General features: G+C 34.0%; 3 protein-coding genes across 7 annotated transcripts; 1 reads left to right on the forward strand and 2 right to left on the reverse strand.

Annotated features, from left to right (window-relative positions):
* Positions 1–395: 395 nt before the first annotated feature.
* On the reverse strand, positions 396–3,299 carry LOC114293512 (oxidoreductase, 2OG-Fe(II) oxygenase family protein). Its single transcript, XM_028237590.2, has 7 exons — positions 2,944–3,299; positions 2,692–2,843; positions 1,818–2,176; positions 1,290–1,428; positions 1,034–1,100; positions 806–927; positions 396–629 (listed from the first exon to the last, which is right to left on the reverse strand). Exons 1-7 carry the CDS (start codon positions 3,051–3,053, stop codon positions 490–492), a joined length of 1,089 nt encoding a protein of 362 aa, XP_028093391.2. The 5' UTR covers positions 3,054–3,299; the 3' UTR covers positions 396–489.
* Positions 3,300–5,685: 2,386 nt separating this feature from the next.
* LOC114293942 (phosphoribosylformylglycinamidine synthase) lies at positions 5,686–13,610 on the forward strand. 5 transcript variants are annotated; one of them, XR_014331073.1, is made up of 6 exons: positions 5,772–6,188; positions 6,908–7,008; positions 7,296–7,409; positions 7,820–7,963; positions 12,785–12,868; positions 13,336–13,610. XR_014331073.1 is itself a non-coding variant. In XM_028238063.2 (5 exons), exons 2-5 carry the CDS (start codon positions 6,895–6,897, stop codon positions 13,390–13,392), a joined length of 369 nt encoding a protein of 122 aa, XP_028093864.2. In that variant the 5' UTR covers positions 5,686–6,188; positions 6,842–6,894; the 3' UTR covers positions 13,393–13,610. The 5 variants fall into 5 exon arrangements, 3 of the variants coding, with proteins under 3 accessions (XP_028093864.2, XP_028093842.2, XP_028093853.2); XR_003640303.2 differs by having other exon boundaries at positions 5,773–6,188; positions 6,905–7,008; XM_028238063.2 differs by lacking the exon at positions 7,820–7,963 and having other exon boundaries at positions 5,686–6,188; positions 6,842–7,008.
* A 2,869-nt stretch (positions 13,611–16,479) lies between these two features.
* LOC114293931 (non-specific lipid transfer protein GPI-anchored 1) lies at positions 16,480–23,309 on the reverse strand. Its single transcript, XM_028238023.2, has 2 exons — positions 22,756–23,309; positions 16,480–17,095 (listed from the first exon to the last, which is right to left on the reverse strand). Exons 1-2 carry the CDS (start codon positions 23,102–23,104, stop codon positions 16,866–16,868), a joined length of 579 nt encoding a protein of 192 aa, XP_028093824.1. The 5' UTR covers positions 23,105–23,309; the 3' UTR covers positions 16,480–16,865.
* Between the last annotated feature and the right edge of the window lie 1,088 nt (positions 23,310–24,397).

Raw genomic sequence — 24,397 nt, forward strand, 5'->3', positions numbered from 1 at the left:
AATACACACAAATCTTTTACATAATTATGTTCAAATTTTTATATGTCTATTCCGTCACATGTTGGTCATTTAGAATGTGAATAAAATAGGGTACCCTGATGTTCAAAGTGAGTAGGAGTGGACTTTTCTCTGGTGTTTAGCAATTGTCTTATTGATTGGTCAAAAATTGAAGGAAAAAAAAGTGTTGAATATTACCCTACTATTTTTGGCATGTGAACAATACATTTAACAAGACAATATAGCACAAGGATTGAATTTCTCAACCTAATATAAAAAATATTCTGTAAGACTCCTTCTATGTTTAAAAAATAGTGGGACCCACCAGCCCTCTTGAAAAATAACAGCAACAGAAATTACAGTGAAGCCCAAGCAAGATATGTCCTGGAGTCTGGAGATAATAAGAATGAACATTATCTTTATTAACTTCTTATATTTTTTTTTTAAGAATACAAAATCAAATTTCAAAATTTGGATGAGAAAGAAATACAACTAAAAAACTTGTCTGACATTGATGTTAATCCTTGAAGTTCTAATGTATTCCAATAAACAAAGATCATTTTGCTGTGAGAATTGCAGCTCAAGAGGGTTGATTTCGGCTTTTTCTTCATCCGTGAAGATCCTGGGCACACCTGCAAAATTAACGAACCAAGCAGACGGATCAGTTGGTTTGGAAAGAATACTGGTCTGTACAAAATCATTGGATTCACTGAATGGCAAAATGTTGAAGGCATAGATCACAAAATAGATCATACATAAAAACTGTGACTTGCTTACACAAAACAGAGACTATGATTATAAAACTGACCATGAAAGCATTCCCTCGCTTCTCCAGCCATTAGCACAATATCACCACTTCGAAGGAACATTGCCACTGGCGGATCCTGCCTAGACTTCCCTCCAAGAAGGAAAACAGCTTTACAGCCCAAACTGAAAGAAAATAGAAATTTCAGAGCCCAATATAATGTCTTTAGCTCCGTCTATTGGAAGTGTGTGCATGTGTGTGAATGTGAGCGTATAATGAATAGCATGATACCTGATGCTAACAATAGGTTTAGTCCAATCTGCTTCCATGTCATCAAGGTGGCCCCCAAGTGTATCACCTGGCATGAGCAGTGCACAAACATTTTTTACTAAATAATTAGGCTTGTTGAGTTTATGAGCTATTTCCTTCTGACATCTCAATAACTAAATTCTCAGGAAAAAAAATTAACTACACACACACACAAATTCTCATAATCTACTTTAAAACCAAACACAACATTCAAACGATAGCTATGACTGAAGAGTACCTAACCCGAAGTAATTCACTATTGCAGCTTCTGGGCGAAATTCTTCCCCACCTGGCATTGCAGGTGCTGCCATCTTTTTAGCCAATTGGCAAAGAGCATCGGGGATCTTGTTGTGTGGAAGACATACATTGTAATTCCGCTGTACAAACATGTAAGAAAGTTACTTCAGATATTACTGACGAGTGTATCTCACAGAACTACAATGAAACAATGTTCAAAATAAATTGATGACCGTTGTTCAGGCCAATTAAACAAAGATGTGCAATATGACATATGTATTAGAATTGTAATTCAAGCCAATTGATGAAAAAACTTACACGGGACACAGGTCAAAACAGATAGTTGGTGCAAATATCTTATGAAAGTTCAATAGACATCAAACGATATAGAAATTCACAGTGGTGACCTCATAGCTTGAAGCAATACCAATCATGGTCCAAATGGGTTGCTAGTATTGAAAGAAATAAAGGCCATAGTACTCAATTTGAGATAAAAACTGAAAAAGAACAATATGAAATTAGCAATCACCTTGGACCAGTCAAATTGCAGTCCAAGAGTACTCCACCGTAACTTCTGCAGCAAACCAGATGCTGGTATCGATTTCAACATATTTCCTGTTGATGATACACCAGGTTCCTTACAAAATTTCCATCTAGGACCATCAACATGACTGACAAAAGAATTAAACTCAGAACCCTCATCTGTGTAGGAACTATCCTCCTCAACTAAAATTTTTCTTTCTCTAGCTGCAATAAATAAGTCATTTATAGGCCCGTAAATTGCATTATGGTTCGTTCTATTAGGAGGCTGTGGGAAACTTGTTAAGCTCTCCCGTATCCAGTGGCATTGCTCCTCAATACCAATTGCCCCAGGAATGAAATAAAACCCTGCATTGGATCAGAACAACATAACTAAGTTCGTAAAACCAAATTGAGAAGCTAGTTGTAAAAACAGTGAAATTTTTGGCAATGGAAAGGGAACTTCGTAAGATTGGACTCTGCTGAATAAATCTATCAAATTTAACTATTGGGTGCAAAGTTTGAAACCTAATTGACGTAATGTTAAAATCTGATAAACAACAAAGTAATGTTAAATTGTTCAACTAAAACCCGATGTATAAATTTCAAATTATGCAACACGAGTTCAGAGTTCCAGAAAAGCATAGCAAAATCAATCTACATTCCTAAAATCCCACTATATATGACAATAACATAACAACACTCCAATTTTTTTAATTCGATCACAGTTCCATTTAGCTCATACCAAGAGTGTACCAACAATCAACACAAAACAAATTGCTTTCGTTACATTCGCAACAGTTCATCTTCATGCATATGATTAAAATAAAAATATCAAACAAAACAAAATTGAAAATCAGCAAAACCATAAATGCACACAATACCTGGGCGACTTTGCAAGCAAAAAATGGGCCGATCAAAATCACATGGAAACAATAATGTTCCTGGAGGAAGGTCCTCCTTTCGATTGAATGAGTCTTCGATGGATTTGAAATCAACAACCTCAGATAAATCTACTGCTCTGGGTTGTTTTTTCCTAAATATAAACACAACAACACATACATGGATTATTTGCAATGTATATATGTAGAATCACACAAAATTAAGATGAAAAAAAAGGGGCTAAAAATCTTTACTTTTTTGAAGATTTGAAGTTGTGATCGTAATAGAGCTTGTATTTCTTCTCTGCCTTCCTGAAAGCGGTTCTCTCTGAATCATCGGCTGTGGCTACTTCAGATCCGTACATTTTCAAGAATTAATTGAGGATTTGAAGGGATGAGCTGACGATGATCAAATTAGGGTTTTTGCTAGGGTTTCGGTGTCGTCGTTCCATATGAGCAAAGTTTGCAGTGACGGTAATCAGGTGCTCGTCAGATCACCAAATATAGTAGTCTGACCATTGGAACGGTGTCGTATGGGTGAATTTCTGGAAGTTCTGGTTTCAAAATATGATCTGAATGGACTAGACTACCAATCTTTTATGACTGAAGTTGCAGCAGAACTACCCTGAGAAAGGTGTTATTGACCCTCCTCCCTTTCGCCCTGCCGATTTTCGTAAAGTTACAATATTACCCACGAGAGCTAGGTTTTTTTTTTTTTTAATATTCTAAAAAAAAATCAATTTAGAGAATTGACCATTTTTTCAAACTATTTAAGAAATTAACTTATTTTTTGAAATCCTATTTTGAAAATGCTTGTTTGTTTGTTTTTTTTTTCTTTTTTTTTAATTATGGAGAGAAATTAATGTCTTTCTAGCAAATCAAAATTTTATATTTTAGTAAGATTACCATCACACACTCTTTTATAATATTTCTTACTACCTACTTGCAATAAAAGTAAATCACATGTCAGGTGATGATGTGGGGTCTATATTTATTGTGAGTAAGAATAAAAAATGTGTATGGCTAACTATTTATATTTTGTGTTATATAAATTGCATATTCAGAGATTTTACAATTTTTTTAAGTTAAAACAAAATTATTGAAGAAATACTATTACTAGTTATATTCTTGATAATCTAATACTAATATCAAGTCCAAATTACGACATGTAACAATTATATTGATTCCAATTTCAAAAGAAAATCTAAAAAACTTATTTACTTTTTTTTTTCCATCAATTCTTATGGATGGAAAATACTTATATTGATAGATCTTCACAAATATCCTGTATAAGAATCAAATCACTACTTATCTTTAAAAAAAAAAAAAAAAAAAAAAAAAAAAAAAAAAAAAAAAAAAAAAAGGAATCAAATCAGTAGAGTCTACTCAGGAGATAAACATTGATGACTAAGTTAAAAGGAGCTCGAATGACCTGAATTTATTGGCAGGCTATCTCACCTTCGTGAGTCACGCCTATGGCCTTTTCTCTCTCCTCTCTATTTCTCTTTTTCTCTGACTCCAAAACCATTCATGTTTTGGCAAAGCAAAGAAAAATACAAAAGAAGTGCTCTATTAGTTTCAACAATGAGGCATTCATGTTTTGGCAAAGTAAAGGAAAATACAAAATAAGTGCTCTGTTGTGTTAGAAAAATGATTTGAAGACAAATAAGTTTCAACAATGAAGCATCAACAAAACAGTTAACAACAACAACGAAGCATCAACAACAATGAAGAATCAACCAAAAAAAAAGAAAAGAAAAGAAAAAAAATAGAGCAACCCAGTACAACAATAAAAAAACAGAGCAACGTAATCAGAAATCCTCCAAGAAGATTGTGAGATTCTAAGCAACCAACCGAAGAAAAGAATCAAGAAAAATAGAAATGGGTATCAAACATTTTTTTTGTGTTGATCTCTCTCTTTTCTTTTTCTGAAAAAAGCTTTGTCTTCTTTCTCTCTCTATTATCTTTCTCTATTCCGTTTCTTCATGACAGACCATCGTTGACAACCATCAAGTTCCCAAATTTTTAATCAAAACTATCTCATAAAAATCAACAATCCCAAATTCATAAATAAAAAAAGAAGAAGAAGAAGAAGAAGAAGAGGAAATCTATGTTCAGTCCCAAATCAAAATATTTACAACTGATTCAAGCAAAAAATTAAAATATTTTCAACTAATTCAAGCAAAATCTATCTTCTTGGTTCGTGTTTACTCTCGCCTGCGATCAGTGATTTGAGAAAGAGATCGTTTCTTTTCATCGGTGCGCGAGGGAGATCGTCGACGGTGAGTAAGAGAGAGAGAGAACATCAGCGGCGTTGAGTGAAAGATCGTCATCGGTTGGTTGTGCTGAGCGAGAGATTGTCAGCGGTCAGCGGTTTGAGAGAGAGAGAGAGAGAGCAGAACTGTGAGGTATTTCAAAAATATAGAAGAGAGATGAACGTGGTTTCACTCAAGTCTAGGCAATTGGGCAAAAATATTCGAGCCGCTCGGGGGCTTCCAATTCAAGTTACATAGCGCGATTACAAATAGTTTTACAACTGATCATCAAATAAGTGTTCATTGCTCCCTTTCTAGTGGGGATAGGCCACATGGCTTGTGAAGACATGGATCATCACTTGTGGGCTACTTGATAACGTCAAATCCTTTTGATTCACTTGAGAAAGACACTTGGCAATTGGTCAGTTAATTACACGATAGCATGACAAACACTTACTCGACTTCATAGTTTGAACTACAATTGTAGTGCGATGGTATTATCTTCTTATTACTTCCCTATTGCACTTTTCATATAAACGGAGAGATAAGACATTTCATAATCAACCCATTAATTTAACATTTTTGTATAAAAATCTTTATTATTATGAAAAAACTCATAATTAAGTTCAATTTTTAGAAATTGTGACTATTTTTTAGAATTGAAAACAGAAACAACAACGATCTCATTATAAGAAAAAACAAAACAAAAACAAAAACTATGATCTCATTATTGTTGCAAAATATGAAGGGTAACTTGGTCTTTACAAGCTATTGAGAACAGTATGCCCTTCTTGCTCATAGAAATAAGTGGTGTGCCCATATCACTGGAAATGTGAAAAAGAAAAACGGGCCAAAATTTTCCTCCTTTTTCCGGGGAAAAGTTTAATCCAAGAGATGGATGTGATTGTTATTTCATTTGTATGCAATATATGAGTTGAACACGAGTCAGAAAAATCAAAGGATCAGAAAGAATGGCGTGCAGGACTGTATTCAGAACGGTGTTCTTGACGGAGCCGTGGCGACCTTTGCCTTGTAATCGTCCATCCTTTTCTTGTATACCATTCATTACCCACAAATCCTCAATACCCACCTTGAATTGTGGTTGTAGAATTGGTAGGGTTCGAGATTTCCAATTTGCTCGACAAACCCAACGTCTCAATTGCTCTCACAACGAAACCCAATCGTCATCTCCAGAAGACCATGACCAAGGTCCCCCTCAAGAAGCTGTTCTCAAGGCCATTTCAGGTCTGTATTTCTAATTCTGTCCTTTGAATTTTCATGAATTCATGATATGCCTATGTAAACACTTGTGTAGCATCAAATTTTTGTATTCTGTTCCTAAATTATCTATGAAATTTAGTTTGGTATGTGTGTGTATGCAGTGCATGTATAATTTGCACAACTTGCAAAGATTAAAACAGCCAATTGTCCCAAAATGTTAGTGTTGAATGTTGGGTGGTTTGATGGCACTGCCGAATTCTCTGTATTTTTCTCTGATAGTATGTATGAAGGGTCCATTTGAATTACTCTCTGTGGAACTAGTGTTAAAGCAAATCTAATGAGTGCCCTTGGGGGTGTTGTTTAGTATTGGGATTAGGGTGAAAAATGTCTTGGAAATAGGCGAAAAAATGTTTTGCATTCTGTAAAAAGTATTTTGATATCAATAAAATGTGTCTCATAGGTATTTGTTAGCAAGGCCCAATTAAAATTGGCATAGGGGTTTGTAAATCCATTAAGTATTGATGAGCTGCCAGGGTTCAGGGAATTTAAGGCTTTTTCTAATCTTTCACAATTCGTCACAATTTTTTTTTGGTCTTTTGTCACCTGAAGAGCAGTGGACCATGATTTTTAGCTATATCACTTTAGTATTATGTGATTGTTAATTTTATTGATTATAGGTTGCTGTTTGTAGAACAAAGTATTTATTCATCAGTGTAGACTTACTATTGATATGGATTCAGAAGTATCAAAGACAGAGGGACGGGTTGGACAAACGACAAATGTTGTTATTGGAGGTACAGTGACTGATGATTCTACAAATGAATGGCTTGCACTGGATCAAAAGGTATAGTGTCGTGTAGTGTCATATGCTTTACTAATTTCCACTGCCTTATCAGAAATTGCTTATGTGCCTTTTTAGCATTGGAATTGCATTTTCTTCTTTGAAGATTACACCTTTGTGCCAGTCCGTACAATTTTATTTATTATGGTTTTGACCTATGGCACGTGCATCTAATTGCATCCAGGTGTTTGTAAATATCAAACCATAAATAGAAGTATATTTATCAGATATTGGGTTTGGACTACATGATATCAATAATGCCTGTTCAATGTCTAATTTTGACTATTCAGGTGAACTCTTACCCAACAGTGAGAGGGTTTACGGCGATTGGAACTGGAGGTGATGATTTTGTGCAAGCTATGGTTGTTGCTGTTGAATCTGTGCTTCAGCAGCCAATCCCACAGGTAAGTATCCCTTTTGTTTGCTGAAATCAATTCATAACTAGAGTTGTTTATGGGTTGACGGATTGATACATGAAAGGCAAATTAATTAAAGATTGGCTATGGAAATTTTGTGGCTCTCATAGTTTGGTTTTAGCTACACACTGTAATGTACTATTTTGTTTTTCATTCATAATTTTACTCTCAATGTTGGATTAGAAGTATCTTGTTGGCAGAGGCTGAAACCCATAAAAAATTGTAAGATGGACGGACGGATTAGAATATTAAATAGGATACCATTATTTGGGAGAGTGAATAGGATATAACACAGAATATTAAACAGGGACATATGAATGATAATTAACCTATATTTTTTTCTTTTAATTCCCCATCTCCTGAGAAAATTATTCAAACTGTGAATCTTCTGTATACAGTTTGACTTAAAGAAAGAGCAAAGGGTCACAAAGCTGCCTGTCTCAAATGAAGTACGATAACGCATACTAGCATTGTGATTTATGGTATATTGGATAGGACAGCATGGATTTCGCAAATTAAATTGGAGACCTTCATGTGTTTAGGTGAGTTTTGAACAATTAGCTAATTGGTGCCTGAAGTAGATATGATGTGATTTCATTAGCTTTCTAGACGTGAAACTCAGTGATGTAGCACCAACAAAGCAAAGAAGAGAAAATAGGGAACCAATCTCAATCCCAATCCCAATCCCAATACCAATCAATATCTCAATATCAGTTATTCAAAACTCATACCAAGTCTACCCTAGAACGTTTACATGAAGCCTATATATATATCTAATAAGGAAACCTAGGAATAGGAAATCAAGGAATTGGAAACTACTAATAAAGCAATAAAAATCCTATTAAACCATTATTTCTAATTATAGTAAAATTCATATAATTTTCTATTTATTAATGATGTCTTTTCAATCCCCATCACTCAGTGGGACAAGTTATGATATGTAAGAAATAATGTATAGAGAAAGAGAGAGAATAAATTGTATGTATTATTATTGATTGATATATTGATTTGTTACAATGATTCCTATATATAGAAGAGTAGGTGGTAGTAGGTGGTAGGTCGAGTAGGTGAAGTGGAGGTGATAGTGGTGTAGTGGGTTAGGTTTAGTGGAGTAGGTGAGGTGGTAGTGGTATAGTGGGTTAGGTTTAGTGGAGTAGGTGAAGTGGAGGTGATAGTGGTGTAGTGGGTTAGGTTTAGTGGAGTAGGTGAGGTGGTAGTGGTGTAGTGGGTGGATTTTAACAGCCCCCCGCAAACTCAAGGGGGATAGGAGCTAACCAACTTGAGTTTGGAGAGAGTAACAAAACAAGAAAATACATAAAAATAAAAAAGGATAGGAGACACTGTATGGTCGTGTCAGACCATTGGTGAAGACACTGGATGGTGGTGTCATAACGTTGTAGAGGACACTGTATGGGGGTGTCATAACGGTGTAGAGGACACTGGATGGCGGTGTCAGACCGATGTAGAAGACAGTTTATGGGGTCATGTCGGACCGTTGTAGCAGACAATGTTGTGACAGTTTACAGAGTCTTGCTGGACCCTTGTAGAAACTAACCGGAATCAATGTCGGGACAGTTTACAGAGTCTTGTCGGACCCTTGGAAAAGCTAACCGGAATCAAATGTCGGGACAGTTTACAGAGTCTTGTCGGACCCCTAAAAAGTCGCACCCTCAAAAGGTGTGCCCAATCTTTCAAAAGGCGTGCCATCAAAAGGCGTGCCCAATCCATAAAAAGGCGTGCCATCAAAAGGCGTGCCCAATCCATAAAAAGGCGTGCCATCAAAAGGCGTGCTAAGTTGTCGGCGAGCGCCGAGCGGCTCATGATGCGCGTGTCTGCCTCTTCGTCAAGGTCTTTATAAATCGAAGCGGAGGCTGAGGCTGAGGCTGAGGCAGAAAACCCGCTAAAAAACTCTGAAAAAAAACTCTTCGTGTTGCTGAGAGAGATAGTTCCTTTTGCTGAGAGAGTGTCTCTAAGAGCTGCAAATCTTGAAACACTCTGTAATACTCGGTTGCCCAGAAAATGGCCTCTTCGTCCCGTAGTCTGCTCACTCTCTTTCCAGACCTCAACGAGTCAACAAGAGAGATAACTGGTGCGGTGGCCCGTGAACCTCAACCAAACACCTCTGATTTTGCTCCGTTGAACTTTCCGATGCGGTCGGTGGAGCAAAAAATGGCGGTGCAAACTGATATTAAGGCCAATCAGTATACTCTCAAGTCATGTGTGGAGACCATGACGGCGGTCACAAACTTGTCGCACCGGCTGCAAAGTAGAACAAATGAGGTGCAGCAGCTAAACGCCCAACTGGCTCTGCTCCAACGCATGTATAAGGATGCGCGAGCAGAGATAAGTGTGCTAAAGGCAGAAAACAAGGAGCTGAAGCGGAAGGCCACCGTGATGTTCCGATTTGGAGGTCCACCATATGCTGCAGTGGAGGAGCAGGGAGGAGGCAACTTGCTTGGTGGTCGAGGAAGCACGGAGGCAACACCGTCAAGGACCGCCCAGGACGGAGGCAAGAAGAAAAGACCGGCGGAATAGGCGAGAAGAAAAATCCCACTGTTCCGGTTTGTGTTGGTTGTGTTTTGTTTTGTTTTGTGTTTTTTTTTTATTTTTTATTTTTTATTTTTATTTTTTTTATTTTTTTTTATGGTGTAAAATGCTGATCGGGGTTGATCCCCGGCATGAAGAAATGACAAGTTTGTAAAATGTTGTTTTTTTTTTTTGTTTTTTTTTTTTTTTGGGAGTGTTTTGTTGAAAAAATAAAAATAAAATGAAAGAAAACAAGGGAGAAAGAAAATAGATAAAAAATATTTATAGATGGATTATATGAAAAACATCAGTGCGATTGTTTCAAAATAAAGTGGGGTATTTAAAAAAGAGGAAAAGTGACTTGGAAAAAATAAATAAAAATAAGTGATTTTTGAAATCAAATGGAGGAGAGAGAGGGACAAACCCATGTGATAAAGTGGAGAGAGAGTCGGTGAGTGGGGTGCAAAAGGTGAAGGAGAAATGATGGATTGAAAATGGTTTGGGTCAAAAGTGGACACTGTTAGTGGGGAACATGAGTGCATTGATTATTTGATATAATAATAATAATAATAAAAATAAAAAGTTAGAACAGTTGGAGAGAATGAGTGGAGTATGGTAAGGGTTTCATCCAAAGCCAAAATTCCTGCAGCGAATCACTTCGCAAATCCTAGCATGAGCTTTTTCTCTTTCCAGGCTTATTCATGAATTTCCTGGTGATTTCAAGAGCCTCTGGTGGCATTGTGGCAGAGAACACCCCAACCTGGATTTTGGGTGGCAGCAACTGAGAACACCCCAACCTGGATTTTGGGTGGCAGCAACTGGAAAATATCATAGATCTGATTTTTAAAAACCTCGTGACAGCATTTCATCAGCTTCATCCAAGACAAACATTTTGATGTAAACAGGGCGAAGTGATTGTCTCCGCAACATGTCAAACACACGACCAGGAGTACCAACAACAACATGAACCCCACTGGAGAGAATGCGCTGATCTTCGCGCACACTAGTCCCTCCAACACAAGCATGAACCTTCACACTTTGTTGGGCAAGTTCAAGAGTGGGTGGAAGAACCAAAGCTTGGCACTCAACCAAGCTATAATCTAGCTGCTGCAGAATTCCAGAGCAGAATGTTGCAGTGTTTTCAGTTCCAGACTGTCTCGTCATATGAGGTGAAGAATTCTTCTCCATCAGCCTCACACATGACTACAGTTGCACAAATCTTTGTTGATTTTATCAGCGGAATAGGTTGAGGTCCGGCGGGCGGCTAAGGTGAGGTTGCCGCCCGCCGGGGAAGCGAAAATACTAGGTTTTAAACTAGCTCTGATACCATGTAAGAAATAATGTATAGAGAAAGAGAGAGAATAAATTGTATGTATTATTATTGATTGATATATTGATTTGTTACAATGATTCCTATATATAGAAGAGTAGGTGGTAGTAGGTGGTAGGTCGAGTAGGTGAAGTGGAGGTGGTAGTGGTGTAGTGGGTTAGGTTTAGTGGAGTAGGTGAGGTGGTAGTGGTATAGTGGGTTAGGTTTAGTGGAGTAGGTGAAGTGGAGGTGATAGTGGTGTAGTGGGTTAGGTTTAGTGGAGTAGGTGAGGTGGTAGTGGTGTAGTGGGTGGATTTTAACATGATATGTAAGAGTGATAAAGAAAAAAATTGAAGCAAGAAATTAGAATAGGAAAGAAATGTTGATGCCTTGGTTAATTGATTCCTCATAATACATTGTATCTCTTAACTAATGCTTTATGCTACTATATGGTATTGTTTCGGTATTAGAAGGACCCCATGTGAAACTAGAATCAGAACATGCTGCTTTGCACAACGTAAATATCGTTAGTCGAAAGACTCTAAACAAAATAAAAATTGTAGCATGGAGCACGTTTAGTGCATCATGCAATGAAGTTTCAGAATATTTTGAGTCTTTATTTGAGGTATTTTGGTAATTTTAGTAATTGTTGGACATGAGTAGTTAATCATATGTTGAACAGGAGTAGTTAATCATATAGTCCATGGACAATAAATTGAGAAATTTTGATGATGGACAGAAAATTATTTGAGGTATTTAGGCACAACCATTTTTAGGCTGGTAAACTATGATGGCCAGAAAATTTCTGATGTTCGTGAGCCGCTCATGGCAAAGCATTTTATAAATCTAACTTCGTAATGATCTTAAAGTGGCAGTAATCTTTTGCCAGTAGGCTTAAGTAGTATTCTTTGATAACTTTTTCCTACACTAGTAATTGCCAATGGCACTAAATCCTCAGGTTGTGTTTGGATCTTTAATTTGTGGAGAGATTTGGATTTTTTTTGGTGGGGGGGGGGGGGGGGGGGGGGGGAGAAAGAGTGATAAAAATTTTGTTTCTACTAAATTCACTTTTTCCTTCTCTTTTCTTTTCCCTTCACAAATCCAAAATCGAAACATAGCCTGAAGGGGTGGTGGTCAAGGTTGATATGAGAGCACAGATTATTGTTTTAATGTTTCCTTTGCAATGGTGCGCTCTAAATTGACTGCATAATGAAAACACTTGATGTTTGGAAGATTATATTTACCGCAGTGAATTGCTAATGGTGATTTAATATTATTTTGGGTTTGTAAATATTTTTGGAGGGGGGAGGATTTTCTGGAGTCTTATTTCCTTATCATTATATGAATAGAATGCTATGCAGTTATAAAAAAAAAATTCTTCTGTCGAAACTGTTTATTCATATATCTTGTTTTTCTGTCCAAACGGGCAGGGAATCAAAGCCTGACCACTAGGCTGGGCACTTGCTCATTGTAGCCAGTATTTTTGTATTGTAATCTAATGCACTATGCTTATTTTGTTTAATAACAGGGCCAGGTGAAGCATAAATTATCTTCAAGGGGAAAGTATGTATCGGTAAACATTGGGCCTGTTCGAGTCATTTCTAGTGAGCAGGTCTCTCTCTGTCTCACTGACACACACACACACATACACACACGATGCCATGCAATTCCATAATGAATGTATACGGTTTCCCAATTTCTTATCCATTATAATTTCTTCAAGTACTACAGTTTTTCAACAATTAGGGATTCATGTTGTGAACAGAGCTCTGTTTTGCCTATTCATGCATGGTGTCTAGATTTGCATATGAGTAGTACTATACAAATAAAAAATTTATACAAAATGATGTGCCAAGTTATGATTTTATCACTTTAAAGCAAAAAACCCATCAAGATGACTTGCATTTTCAATAATGTCATTGTCACATCATTCTTGTCACAAATTATGCCTAAAAATTCTGCAAGCATATTATTTATTTATTTATTTTGTGCATATAGTTGAAGACTTTTGGGATACTCATTTTTTATGTGCCAGACTCGAGAAGTATTGCTGACTAGGGTTTTATTGTGCATTTCCAGGTTCAAGAGGTATACAATGCCATGAGGAGAGATGACCGGATGAAATATTTTCTGTAGTGTAATTTTCGTCTGTATTCTGTATAGAGTTCTACTTATCTAGGCACTGTTTTTGCCCAATGTCGTTTGCTTTTTATTTCCCAATTCTCTAATCCTTTGTTCTTTATTAAAAGCAAAACCTTTGTAGGCTAAGAGAAAAATGATTTCGAAAGTAAACTGTTTTCAAATTAACCGGAGATGGTTTTGATATACAAAAATTACTCGTGATTCAGAGATTACTGTTTGAATCTTCCATTTAAAAGTTCGGCAGAATAAAGCTGGACCGAGGTGTCAGTATGAGTATGGAGGATGGATAATGGATTGTCAACAAATATGATTCCATTATAATGCAAGTTCATTTGGTAGTGTTTTCTAATTATGATTTGAGAGTAGGAGTTGTATTTTGTGTTTGTGAGTTTTGAAATTATGATTTGAGTGTAGAAAATTGTTTGGTAAAAGAGTTTTGAATTGAGTGAAAAAATTTTGATGTGACATATAATATTTGATACAAAAACTTATAACTCATAATTAAACATACAACTCAAAATTCTATTAAAGCACATAAAAAAATTTTAAAATATTTTTTTTGAATATATAAAAATTAACATATCAAAAAAAAAAATTGCACTGTTTTGGTCAATCGGCCGGACGTCCAGTGGGACGATCGGTTAGGCCAAATTTCAAAAAAAAAAATTTGAAAATTACCCTCTCAAACAGAGTTTTCTACAGAATTATGAAAAATTAATTTCAAATACCTATCCAAACGTCATATTGAAATGTGGGAATCAAGGTTTGGAAATCATTCCAAACGGAACCTATTATTGTTCAAAATGATTACTCTTTTTTGATTTGGAGTTTTTAAGGGCAGTTTTTTGAATTTTTAATTTGTATTTTTATATTTTTAGTGGTTTTTTAAAAATATTTTATTTATTTATTTTTTGGATTCATTTAATTTTGATGTACTTAAAAAATATAATTTTTGTATAATTTTTAAAAAAAATTCATTTAATACAATCAAATACGAAAACATATTGAATTTTTATGTTTTCATTTTTTATTTGGTGAATTTTTTAAAGTTATTTTCATAAATATTATATTTTTTAAGTATATTTAGGTTAGGAGTATCTAAAAAATAAAAAAGTGATGCACCAATAAATCCCAAATTAATAACTTATGCACTGTTTAGTCCTAAAAGTTTTCTTATAGACTGAAAGGTCCCATTACAATGTTAATAACATCAGATACAATGTTAATAACATCAGAGTCATGTTACAAACATTGGATTTTAAACATGAAACATCAGATCATTTACATCATTCACATCATGAAACATCAGATCAAATTTCAATAATGTTTGAAAATATAGGATGAAAAACATCTAATGTTCATCAAATTTCAATAAATTTTGAAATTATAAAATGAAACATCAGATCATTTACATCATTCACATCATGTTGATGTAAAAATTGGACTAAATGGAGCATAAGAAAACTTTTAGGACTAAATGGTTCAACGTTTCAAAAAGTAGGACTTATGGGTAAATTTTCCTAAAAAATTTTAAAAATTCAGTAAAACAAAAAAAAAATACAAAAAATGTATAAACCAAACAAGGTCTCTGCAATTTTCAATCTTGTTTTGTAGAAACCTATTTCTCTGCATGGATTCGGGTTTTGAAGCAAGAGGGCATGTATTGGGTAAAGGACAATCAGTTTTGACCGAGTAACTGCTTGTTTGTTTGATTGTGTTTTTGGTGTTTTCACAAACAAAAATAATGAAAGCACCATGGCTAAGGCGTTGTCACTGCCAGTCTAACGTCTTGCATGGGTAAAAACAAAGGCAAAATAACGAAACAGTGAAAATAATTTGTAAATAAATGGGTAGGTTTTGAAAATGACAACTGAAATGGACATCACAAAAAGATTTAAAATGAGGAGGAAATCACACCTTTTTCTTTCTTTTTTTTTCTTTCTATTTCACTGTTCTTCCTCTCCAACTTCCACCAAGATTCTCCATTGTGGGCTATAATTTCCCCGTTGTTCCTAGCCCCTCCCTTATCCTCTCTTGCCCTCTTTTACCACTCCGAACCCAACCCAACCCAACCCAACCCAACCCAACCCATTTCTCCATTCCTTTTCCGCTCCCTTCTGCCTCAGCTCCTCCCTTACCCTTTCCCACCCTCTTTTGCCACTCCAAACCTAGGGGTGTAAAAACAACTCGCGACCCGTGGACGGTCCGAAATCCGTCTGCGGTTCAAAATGGACCCGACCCATTTAAGCCCACTTGGGCCCAGGCCCAAGCTTAGCCCGAGCCCCTGGGCTAAGGCCTGAGCCATTGTTTTGAAGCTCAGCCCATGGGCTCGCTTAAGGCCCGGCCCGAAGCTCAGCCTGTCCAAAACCCAGTATATTTTTTAATGAAAAATAATAAAATTTTGGTAGAAAAAAAATAAAAAAACAAAAAAAAATGGTTAGGCCCCTCTGATCTCTTTCTGTCGAGAATCCACACCTCTTTTCTCCCTTCCACTATTGCAAAATTTTGTTATGTACAAGTCTTACTGTTGCTCAGTGCATGTGTGCAATGCAAGTGCAATTTTTGTAAGGTTGGAAGGCTTTGGGTGATTCCGGTAGCGAGAGTTAAGGTTGATTGGGTTGTTGGGTGGAGTGGAAAAGGAAGATTGGGGTGGAGGGTGGCAAGGTTTGGAGTGGTGAAAGCCGGCGGGAGAAGGGTTGTGGGGGAATTCATAGTCATAATCCCCTGATATGTAAAACGAGCTATCACTGGATATAGATTCATATAGTCATAAGAGTAATGCTAGAAATCTCAAATATTCTACCAAAAGTTTTACCAAATGTCTCACATGGGTGTGGGACCCACACAATGTGAGTCCCATGTGAGTCCCACACCCATGTGAGGCATTTGGTAAAACTTTTGGTAGAATTTTTGGGACCTCTAGCATTTTTGTAATCCTGCAATACATAAAAACTTCGAGCATAAAAGTAACCCCGCGTTACAGGTTAGAGTGGAAAAAGCATTACAGCTTACAGTGGAAAGAGTAAAACGAGCTAACACGGGATATGGATTCATAGTCATAATCCTGTGATGCATAAAAACTGAGAGCATAAAAATAACTTCGCATTAGTGGAAAGAGCATTACAGCTTGTTTTTACGAGCATAAAAATAACTCCACATTAGTGGAAAGTGCATTACAGCTGACAGTGGAAAGATCATAACGGTATTGAAGTCCTGAAGTCGAGAAAAATAAACCATCAAGATGAAAAGAAATAGAAGCTTCACTACTCAGTTTTGGGAGAAATTTCAAAGTCTAAGAACACAGAAACATATCATAGAACCAGACACAAAATGTATATAGATGAATAAGATTTTTTTAAATGTTAATCTCATTAACAAATTTTGTAAAATCTTGCTCATTCATATATACTCTATGTCCGATTCTATAATATGTTTCTGTGTTAATAGCAAAACTAGAAATTTCACCCTCACGTGCAAAATGTAGACACAACCTCAACTGGGGACAGCAACAAGAAGATGGCCATAGCGATTGTGACTAGCCCGATAAGTTGGGGAACGTGCTCAGTCCTGATAGTCCCACTAGAGTCATTAGCTGTTGATGGTGATGATGTCCCTGTCACTGTGCTAGGACTGGTTGTCGAAGAAGAATTTGTGAAGATCGCATAGTCAGGAGAGGTTGAAGGAATTTTTAGAAGCTCTGCTTGTTAAAATAATTAAAAAGAAAAAAACACTACACAAAGTTAGCAAAAAGTTAGTGCCCGAAGATCATTAAAGTAGATATGAAGAAAATGACAACAATGTCGACTGAGACCATCTCCAACGCTTCAGCAAACCTGATATCAAATTCAAAATTTGATGAAAAAGTCACTTTTTTGAGCTCCAACGGTTTCATCAAATCGATATCAAATCCAGAATTCAGCAAATCTTGTACCAAAATGAGAACAGGCGAAGCATTTTACCAATTCACTGTTCCTAACCGTTGGGAGAGACCAACCGGTCAACCAGCCGGTTGCCCGGCCGGTTGACCAACCGGTTGACCGCCTAAAGGTTCAAATGGTTCGAAGAAAAAGGTTCAAACATTAAAAAAAAAAAATTTTTGCCTAACCGGTCGACCAGCCGGTCGACCACTAAAAGGTTCAAAAAGTTCAAAAAGTTCAAAAAAAAATCAAAAAAAAAAAAAAAAAAAAATTCGCTTAACCGGTCGACCAACCGGTTGCCCCTGGTACAAATTTGATGAAAGTACACCGTTGGAGTGAGTGGTATCAAATTGGTAAAATGAGTCATTTTTGACTCAAATTTGGTGAAAAATCTGAGTAACCGTTGGAGATGCTCAGGCAGAAAACAAATTGCAGTTTCCTTATAAACTACAAATACATAACATCAAAAATTAGCTCGTTGGTTGTTGGCTATCATTTTTGCATTAAACACATGTCACTGTTCTGACTGGAGACTAATCACGTAATTTAGTTTTTTTGGTTCTTTGTAAAGAGGCCTTTCATGAATTAATGACTAGTTAATTCTAATCCTAGTTTCAAGAATGCCCAAACAAATAATGCATTTGCGTAAAGTAAAATCACATTCATAAACACTTTCTTGGCAATTTGGTATTTATTTTTGCACAAGTGGTGTTGGTATGTCACATATTCATGGGCATCAATCACTAACATTCCGCTTGGATCATAGGAAACTAATGGAGGAAGAAAAGACGAAAGAACCCATTTTACACTTCAAAAATTGCTTTTATCTTCTTCCCTATAATGGACTTTGGAAAAAGCAGTAAAAACCTAATATCCCAATGTCTCCATAACATTTCTTGAGTACTGTATTTACTTTAGAAAATAAGAAAGTAGTTTTAAAAAGAAACTCAGAGAAAACAAGAAAGTTCTCATTGCTATAGGGACGTTTTGAAGTAATTATTCTACTTACACATAAATCAATCACAAAATCAGACACAATTTTCTCACATAGACGTGCAACCCACAAAAGAAAAAAGAATCCACCACATATAAGATAGTTGTGTCTATTTCATATTCAATTTACGTATTTTTAGATTTTTTTTTCTGTTTTGAAATGCTTTTATCTAAAAGAAGAGAAGGAAACAAATAAGCCTATAGCATAAGCAAACAAAAAGCTTGCCTTGCCTAACATCACAGCCACTGGTTGTAATAAATACACATCACCCACAACCACCACAGCCTGCCCTTCATCATGGCCATAAATGATGCACAATACCATTGACACATCACGGTCGCCACTATGTCGGGTTGTTACACTTACGCTTTCTTCATATTTATTTCAATTATTCTTTCAAACCGGTTAGGTCAAAATTAATGCTTTCCTGGCCAATAAATAAAAATAATAATAATAATAAATAAAAAAAACTAAAAGATTAATTGTTTCCAACATTGTCAAGAAGATACTACATTAAGGCATCTTTTAAAAAAATTAAACCAAAAACATAAACATTCGATTAGAAGTTTAACAACATTAAATACTTGTCTTTTTAACAAATTATATACCATATTTCACCAAACATGAGAGATATATTACTAAATAATGAGCATTGTTAGGAATCAAAAAAAAAATATTATGAAATATTTTATGAAAGTTCTCCACTTTTGAATTACACATATAATAAAATACCACACATTGATTAAATGATGAAAAATTTTCATGATCCCTAACATTATTCTTAAATAATCCCCACAAGTGCCTGCAAAATACATGTTAGCAATAGTTTTAATCAAAAGTACTTGCAATACTAATTGTGTATCCTTTAATTCAACCCAAATTGTCTCATATTTGATTCATTGCCACATTCAGATGATGTTCGAATTCATTTGACGGTATGATGGTATTATTTAAATTTAAAAAAAAAATGATATAGGGATTCAAAATTCATTTGGATTTTTTATTTATTTTTTAACATTCAATTAAGGTTTCTTGAAGCATATATGAAATATGTATTATAACTCATTTTAAATTAGGCAATTGAGATGCCATTGTACTTACAACTATCTTTTCAAATGATACTAAAATTGCCCATACCAAAAAAATTAAAATATAAAAGTTGATTTTGGTACATAAAAAATTAATAAATACACAAAAATATGAAAAATATACTGAATTTTTATATATTTTTATATATTTTTGATATTTAGTGAATTTTTTGAAGTTTTTTTTACAAATATTATATTTTTCAAGTGTATTTATGTTAAGTGTCTAAAAATTAAAAAAATTGATTAAAATATTTAAAAAATTCAGTGAAAACAAAAAAGTAAAATTTGTTGAAAAGTGAATTCATAGAGTATTATCAGCTTGTTTGGTTCTAATTTTCAGAAAATAATTTTTTGAAAATTCTATTTTTTTTTATTTTTCATATTTTAATATTTTCAATGATTTTTTAATATTTTAAGCAATTTTTTTTTTTTAATTTTTAAACACATCTAACATAAATATACTTAAAAAGTATAATATTTGTGAAAAAAATATTTAAAGAATATACTAAATACCAAAAAATACAAAAAAAAATACAAAAATTCAGTAATTTTTTTATATTTTTGTGTATTTATTAATTTTTTAAAATATTTTTTCCCAAATATTTTGCTATTTAGATATATCTAAGTAAGATGCATCTAAAAAAATAAAAAAATTTGCTTAAAATTTAAAAAATATTCACTAAAAACAAAAAGCAAAAAAACTTAACTTTTAAAAAATTAAATTCAGAAAACTAAAACCAAATATTTTTTCACCAAATATTTTCACAAATATTTTTTCTTTTTTTTCTTTCTAATGAATCCTAAACATGCTTTTGGTAAAATTTAAAAAAAAAAAAAAAAAAAAAAAAAAAAAAAAAAAGAAGAAGAAGAAGAAAGATCTCTTAGCACTCGTTAATGATTAAAGAGATGAAAACATAAATCGTATAAAATTGAAGCTTTGTTTCTCACTAAAATGGCAGAAGTCAAGATCAATCATTATTTAAAATTTTTATAATACTTAAATCACCCCTTTAAATATAATTTTTGTTTCCCACTTTTTTTTTTTTTTTTATGGGCAAAAATCAATAATTAGTTATTAGATTAACATTTGAAAGAATTGAAATCACACCCATACCCCTTACACCTTACCCCTTACAAAAAAAATCTTACCTTCCCATTAAAAGAGACTTGATTTTGTTTCTCACATGGTAAATAAAATGAGATGTGTGTCTATTTTTATTTAGGGCAAATTACATATACACCCCTCCAGGTTTGGTTAAATTACAGATACCCCTGAAGTTTCGGAAATTACATCCCGCCCCCTGAGGTTTGTATTTTCATAACAATTTACCCCCTGAGGTTTATATTTCATAACAAATTACCCCCTAATTTCTTATGCAAATATAGCATTCAGGGGGGAATTCGTAATTTCTCAAACCTCAGGGGGATATCTGTAATTTTGTCAAACCTGGAGGGGTGTATATGTAATTTGCCCTTTTATTTATTATGGAAAAAGTTTCGGACCCCCAGTGGGACTACTGGGGTCGCATGTGATTGGTCTAAAAAAAAAAATTATTATTTTTTTTTTTTATGTTTTCCGCCAATCTCATGCTGCCACATCACTGGGGTGCGACCCCTGGGGTCGGAAGCACGGCTCATTTATTATTCAACCAACAATTTCTTTCTTCAATAATATTTAAGTGTTTTAATTTAAAAACTTCAATTTAATACAATGATGTAAATAGTATCCATGTAAAGGTAAAGCCCAAGCCCACGCTCCTTTCCTTACCTCTCTCTACTCTCCCTCTTCCATCTCATCTAAGGCCTATTTTGGCAACATGGTTTGTAGTCACTTTTTTTGGTTAGTAGCAAAAGTCAAAAGTTGGTTTTTTTGTCTTTTTTTTCATTTGGGAAGTTGGTTTTTAGCCAACGGTAAAATTACAATTTTACCCCTCATTGGTCAAAATATGTTACATAGGTGAAGTTGTAAATATTTTAAATAAACGGAGGTAGTTTAGTCATTTTATTATGATTTGACATCATAAACAAACATTAATCAAAAAGGTCAAAAGTCACTTTTTACCAACTTCTCAAATCATTTGTCTAAAAAAACCAAAAGCTTGGTTAAAAGCCAAAAAATCACTTTTTACCATATTCCCAAAACAACCCTAAGCCTCCGTTTGGGAAGTGAGTTGGTTTTTTAGCTTTTTGGATTTTTGACTATTTTAGCCTGGTTTGGGAAGGGCTTTTTGACTTTTTGGCTTTTTGGCTTTTTTTGACTTTTTTTGTGAGAGAGGGTTGTAATGATTATGGGTTAGATTTGATGTTTTATTTTTTGTGACTAAAATAGCCTATTTTATTTTTTATGACTATTTTAGCCAAAAAAACTTGGGCTTTTTCTTCCCAAACAGAGGCTAAGTATGTACCGTTACTCTTCTTTCTTTTCTACTTCACTGAAAGCAATATTTATTACAATCGTGTTTTATAATATCTTTATAATTAACATGATTTAAGTATTATAAATTTTTCTTTAACATCTTGCCTTCAAAGTATATATATATATATATATATATATATCTTTAAAAAAGGAGAAATTAAAAACAAAAGGCCTTTGACCTTGTAACAAAATAAATTTATTTTCGTTAAAGTAAAACAGGAAAAAAAAATTTAATCATTAAAATTAAAATCAAGTATCCATAAAATATTTAATACACTTTTTTTTATTAAATTTAATGACCGAAATACTCAATTTTATCTAACAAAAAATAGACAGATGATCAACATTGAAAACAAATAAAAAAAAATTAATATTTAAATTAATAAAATAAAAAAATTATAAGGATCAAACCCTGATTTTTTATGTTTAGAATCTTTCCTAGAAAAAATGGAGTATGTTCAACAATAAACCAAAAGTTAGATTTAATTTCCAAAATATGGTAGTAATATCTAAACCAACTTTCTCTCTCTTAATTTTTATAATTATAAACTAGTAATTTTTTTACAACGACTATGAAATGAATTTGTATATCATTTACAAAATAAAATAAAATAAAATAAAATAAATACATGACGTAAACAAATTCAAGAATCATTCGTCTTTGGTTAAATAAAAAACATGAGATTGTATAAATGTATATACAATCGCAAAAGACTATAATAAGAAGAAAATTCTATAAATTCATATTTTCTGAGTTATAATTAAAATAAAAAAAAATTAAAAATTAAAAAAAAATTAACAATTGTGTAACAAAGATCTTATCAGTTACAAGCAAAGAAGAAAATTGATCATTATAAAAAAAAGAATGGCATAATTATGGTGCATGCGGTACATGGAGTGTGTATAGCAGAACTTTCCATACAATCTTATTACTGTACTTACTTGGGCAGTCACTGACGCTGGCATTAGTGAGCTTGCAAGCAGAAGGAAGCAGAAGCAAGCGAGACTCCTGAATACCCAGACTCTTCACCGATTGACTCCCACTGTGAGTCTGCTGTATAAAATAACACAAGCATTCAGGATCGCTCTGCTTGATCTCTGTCACCGAAGTACAACACTCCTTCGTCGGCGTATCTGACTTCCCCGTCGCAAACGCCATGCACGTCGTCACCTTCGTAAAATCATCGCCACACTTCTTTTCGGTCGTCACCGCCTCCCCACACACTAATACCAGCAACGCAACAACAAAGAACAAGATCCAAACCCGAATCATCTTCTTCATCATCACCATTTTCTTTTAGATTTGTATAGTGAATGCGAATGCGATTTTCTCTGAATGTGTTAAAGAGACATTTATACAAACAGGTGGCGTGTGTGAGTGAAGGGGAGTGAGTGGGGGTTTTAATGGCGGAACAGAGCAGAGCTTGTGTGGGTGGTTGGAGCTGGAGTAAATTCGGGTGTGAATAGATTAGATATAGGGGGCTACTACCGGAGCCGGTGTGAATTTAATGAGTGTTGAGCTGTATATTGACCACGCGTCGTCGTTTCTTACACGTGGCACCATCTCAACAATTGCTTTTTCTTTTTTTTTTTAATTCTATTTCAGTGGGTTCACACCTGTTTACACGTACGGCTAAGGTTACACGGGGGTTTTCTCCTGTTATTAATTGGATCGGAGAGGTATTATTCGGTCTATTAAAGTTATTTTTAAGTCTGGTTTAAGAAAAAAAAGCTTGGGATCCGAATTTGAGGACGCATGGGTTCTCAATGTGTGTGATTGGTTTATATGTGCATTTTTATTTTATTTTATTTTGTTTTTGTTTTTTTCTGTGGGGATCATAGGGTAGAGTTTTTATGGGGGTTTCAATGGAGGTGTTTGGTAGGGTTTTTTTTAGTCAATTTATAATTTTAGGTTTTTAAAAAATTATTTTGGACCGTTTGGTTAAATTTATTTCAAACAGTTTTTTATTCTAACAACTTATTTTAAGTCAAAAAAACTGATTCTAAGAAATTGTTCACCCCTTACTTCTGATTATCAGCTTCTGCTGTGGACATATTAATTCACGGTTATAATCTTAAATTTTTTTATTTTTTATTTTTTTAAAAATAGAAAAAGATACAAATGAACTATGAAATATTATTATTATTTTTATGAGAAATGTAGATAAATAGTGAATAATAAAAAATAAAAATTAATTGAAAAAAATAATTTCACAGCTTATTTAACAAACACTGCTTAACTTAAATCTATAATCCAACAGTTATACCAAACAAATTAACAGTTTCTGATTAAAATCATAATCTATAATCTGTTAAGCTATAATTTATAATCTGTCTTAACAGCTATACCAAACAGGACCAATCATTGTCCTTGAGTTAATAATTTAAATTGTTCATATTTAAAAATTAGATAAATTACAAATACACTCTTTAAGATTTGCTTATACGAATTGTTCCCTGTGATTTGAAAAATTACAAACATTTCCCTATCAAAAAAATTTATTTAATAGAATTAATTGAAAAAGTGAAATTTTTAACTGTTCACCTATACTATAATAAAATTATTTGAATTATTAATTGAAAT

The sequence above is a fragment of the Camellia sinensis genome, chromosome 5 (assembly GCF_055761805.1).
Source record: "Camellia sinensis isolate YWXY chromosome 5, ASM5576180v1, whole genome shotgun sequence".
NCBI lineage: Eukaryota > Viridiplantae > Streptophyta > Magnoliopsida > Ericales > Theaceae > Camellia > Camellia sinensis.

What these genes read in the sequence shown, in the direction of transcription:
- LOC114293512 (XM_028237590.2), bottom strand. Translation starts at nt 3,053, where the DNA reads ATGTACGGATCTGAAGTAGCCACAGCCGATGATTCAGAGAGAACCGCT. An exon ending in AACTTCAAATCTTCAAAAAA is followed by an intron (nt 2,844 to 2,943) that starts GTAAAGATTTTT and finishes GTTTATATTTAG; the next exon opens with GAAAAAACAACCCAGAGCAG. An exon ending in AAACCTATTGTTAGCATCAG is followed by an intron (nt 928 to 1,033) that starts GTATCATGCTAT and finishes ATTTTCTTTCAG; the next exon opens with TTTGGGCTGTAAAGCTGTTT.
- LOC114293942 (XM_028238041.2), top strand. Translation starts at nt 5,915, where the DNA reads ATGGCGTGCAGGACTGTATTCAGAACGGTGTTCTTGACGGAGCCGTGG. An exon ending in GGCTTGCACTGGATCAAAAG is followed by an intron (nt 7,009 to 7,295) that starts GTATAGTGTCGT and finishes TTGACTATTCAG; the next exon opens with GTGAACTCTTACCCAACAGT. An exon ending in GAGTCATTTCTAGTGAGCAG is followed by an intron (nt 12,869 to 13,335) that starts GTCTCTCTCTGT and finishes GTGCATTTCCAG; the next exon opens with GTTCAAGAGGTATACAATGC.
- LOC114293931 (XM_028238023.2), bottom strand. Translation starts at nt 23,104, where the DNA reads ATGGTGATGATGAAGAAGATGATTCGGGTTTGGATCTTGTTCTTTGTT. An exon ending in CAGCGTCAGTGACTGCCCAA is followed by an intron (nt 17,096 to 22,755) that starts GTAAGTACAGTA and finishes TTTAACAAGCAG; the next exon opens with AGCTTCTAAAAATTCCTTCA.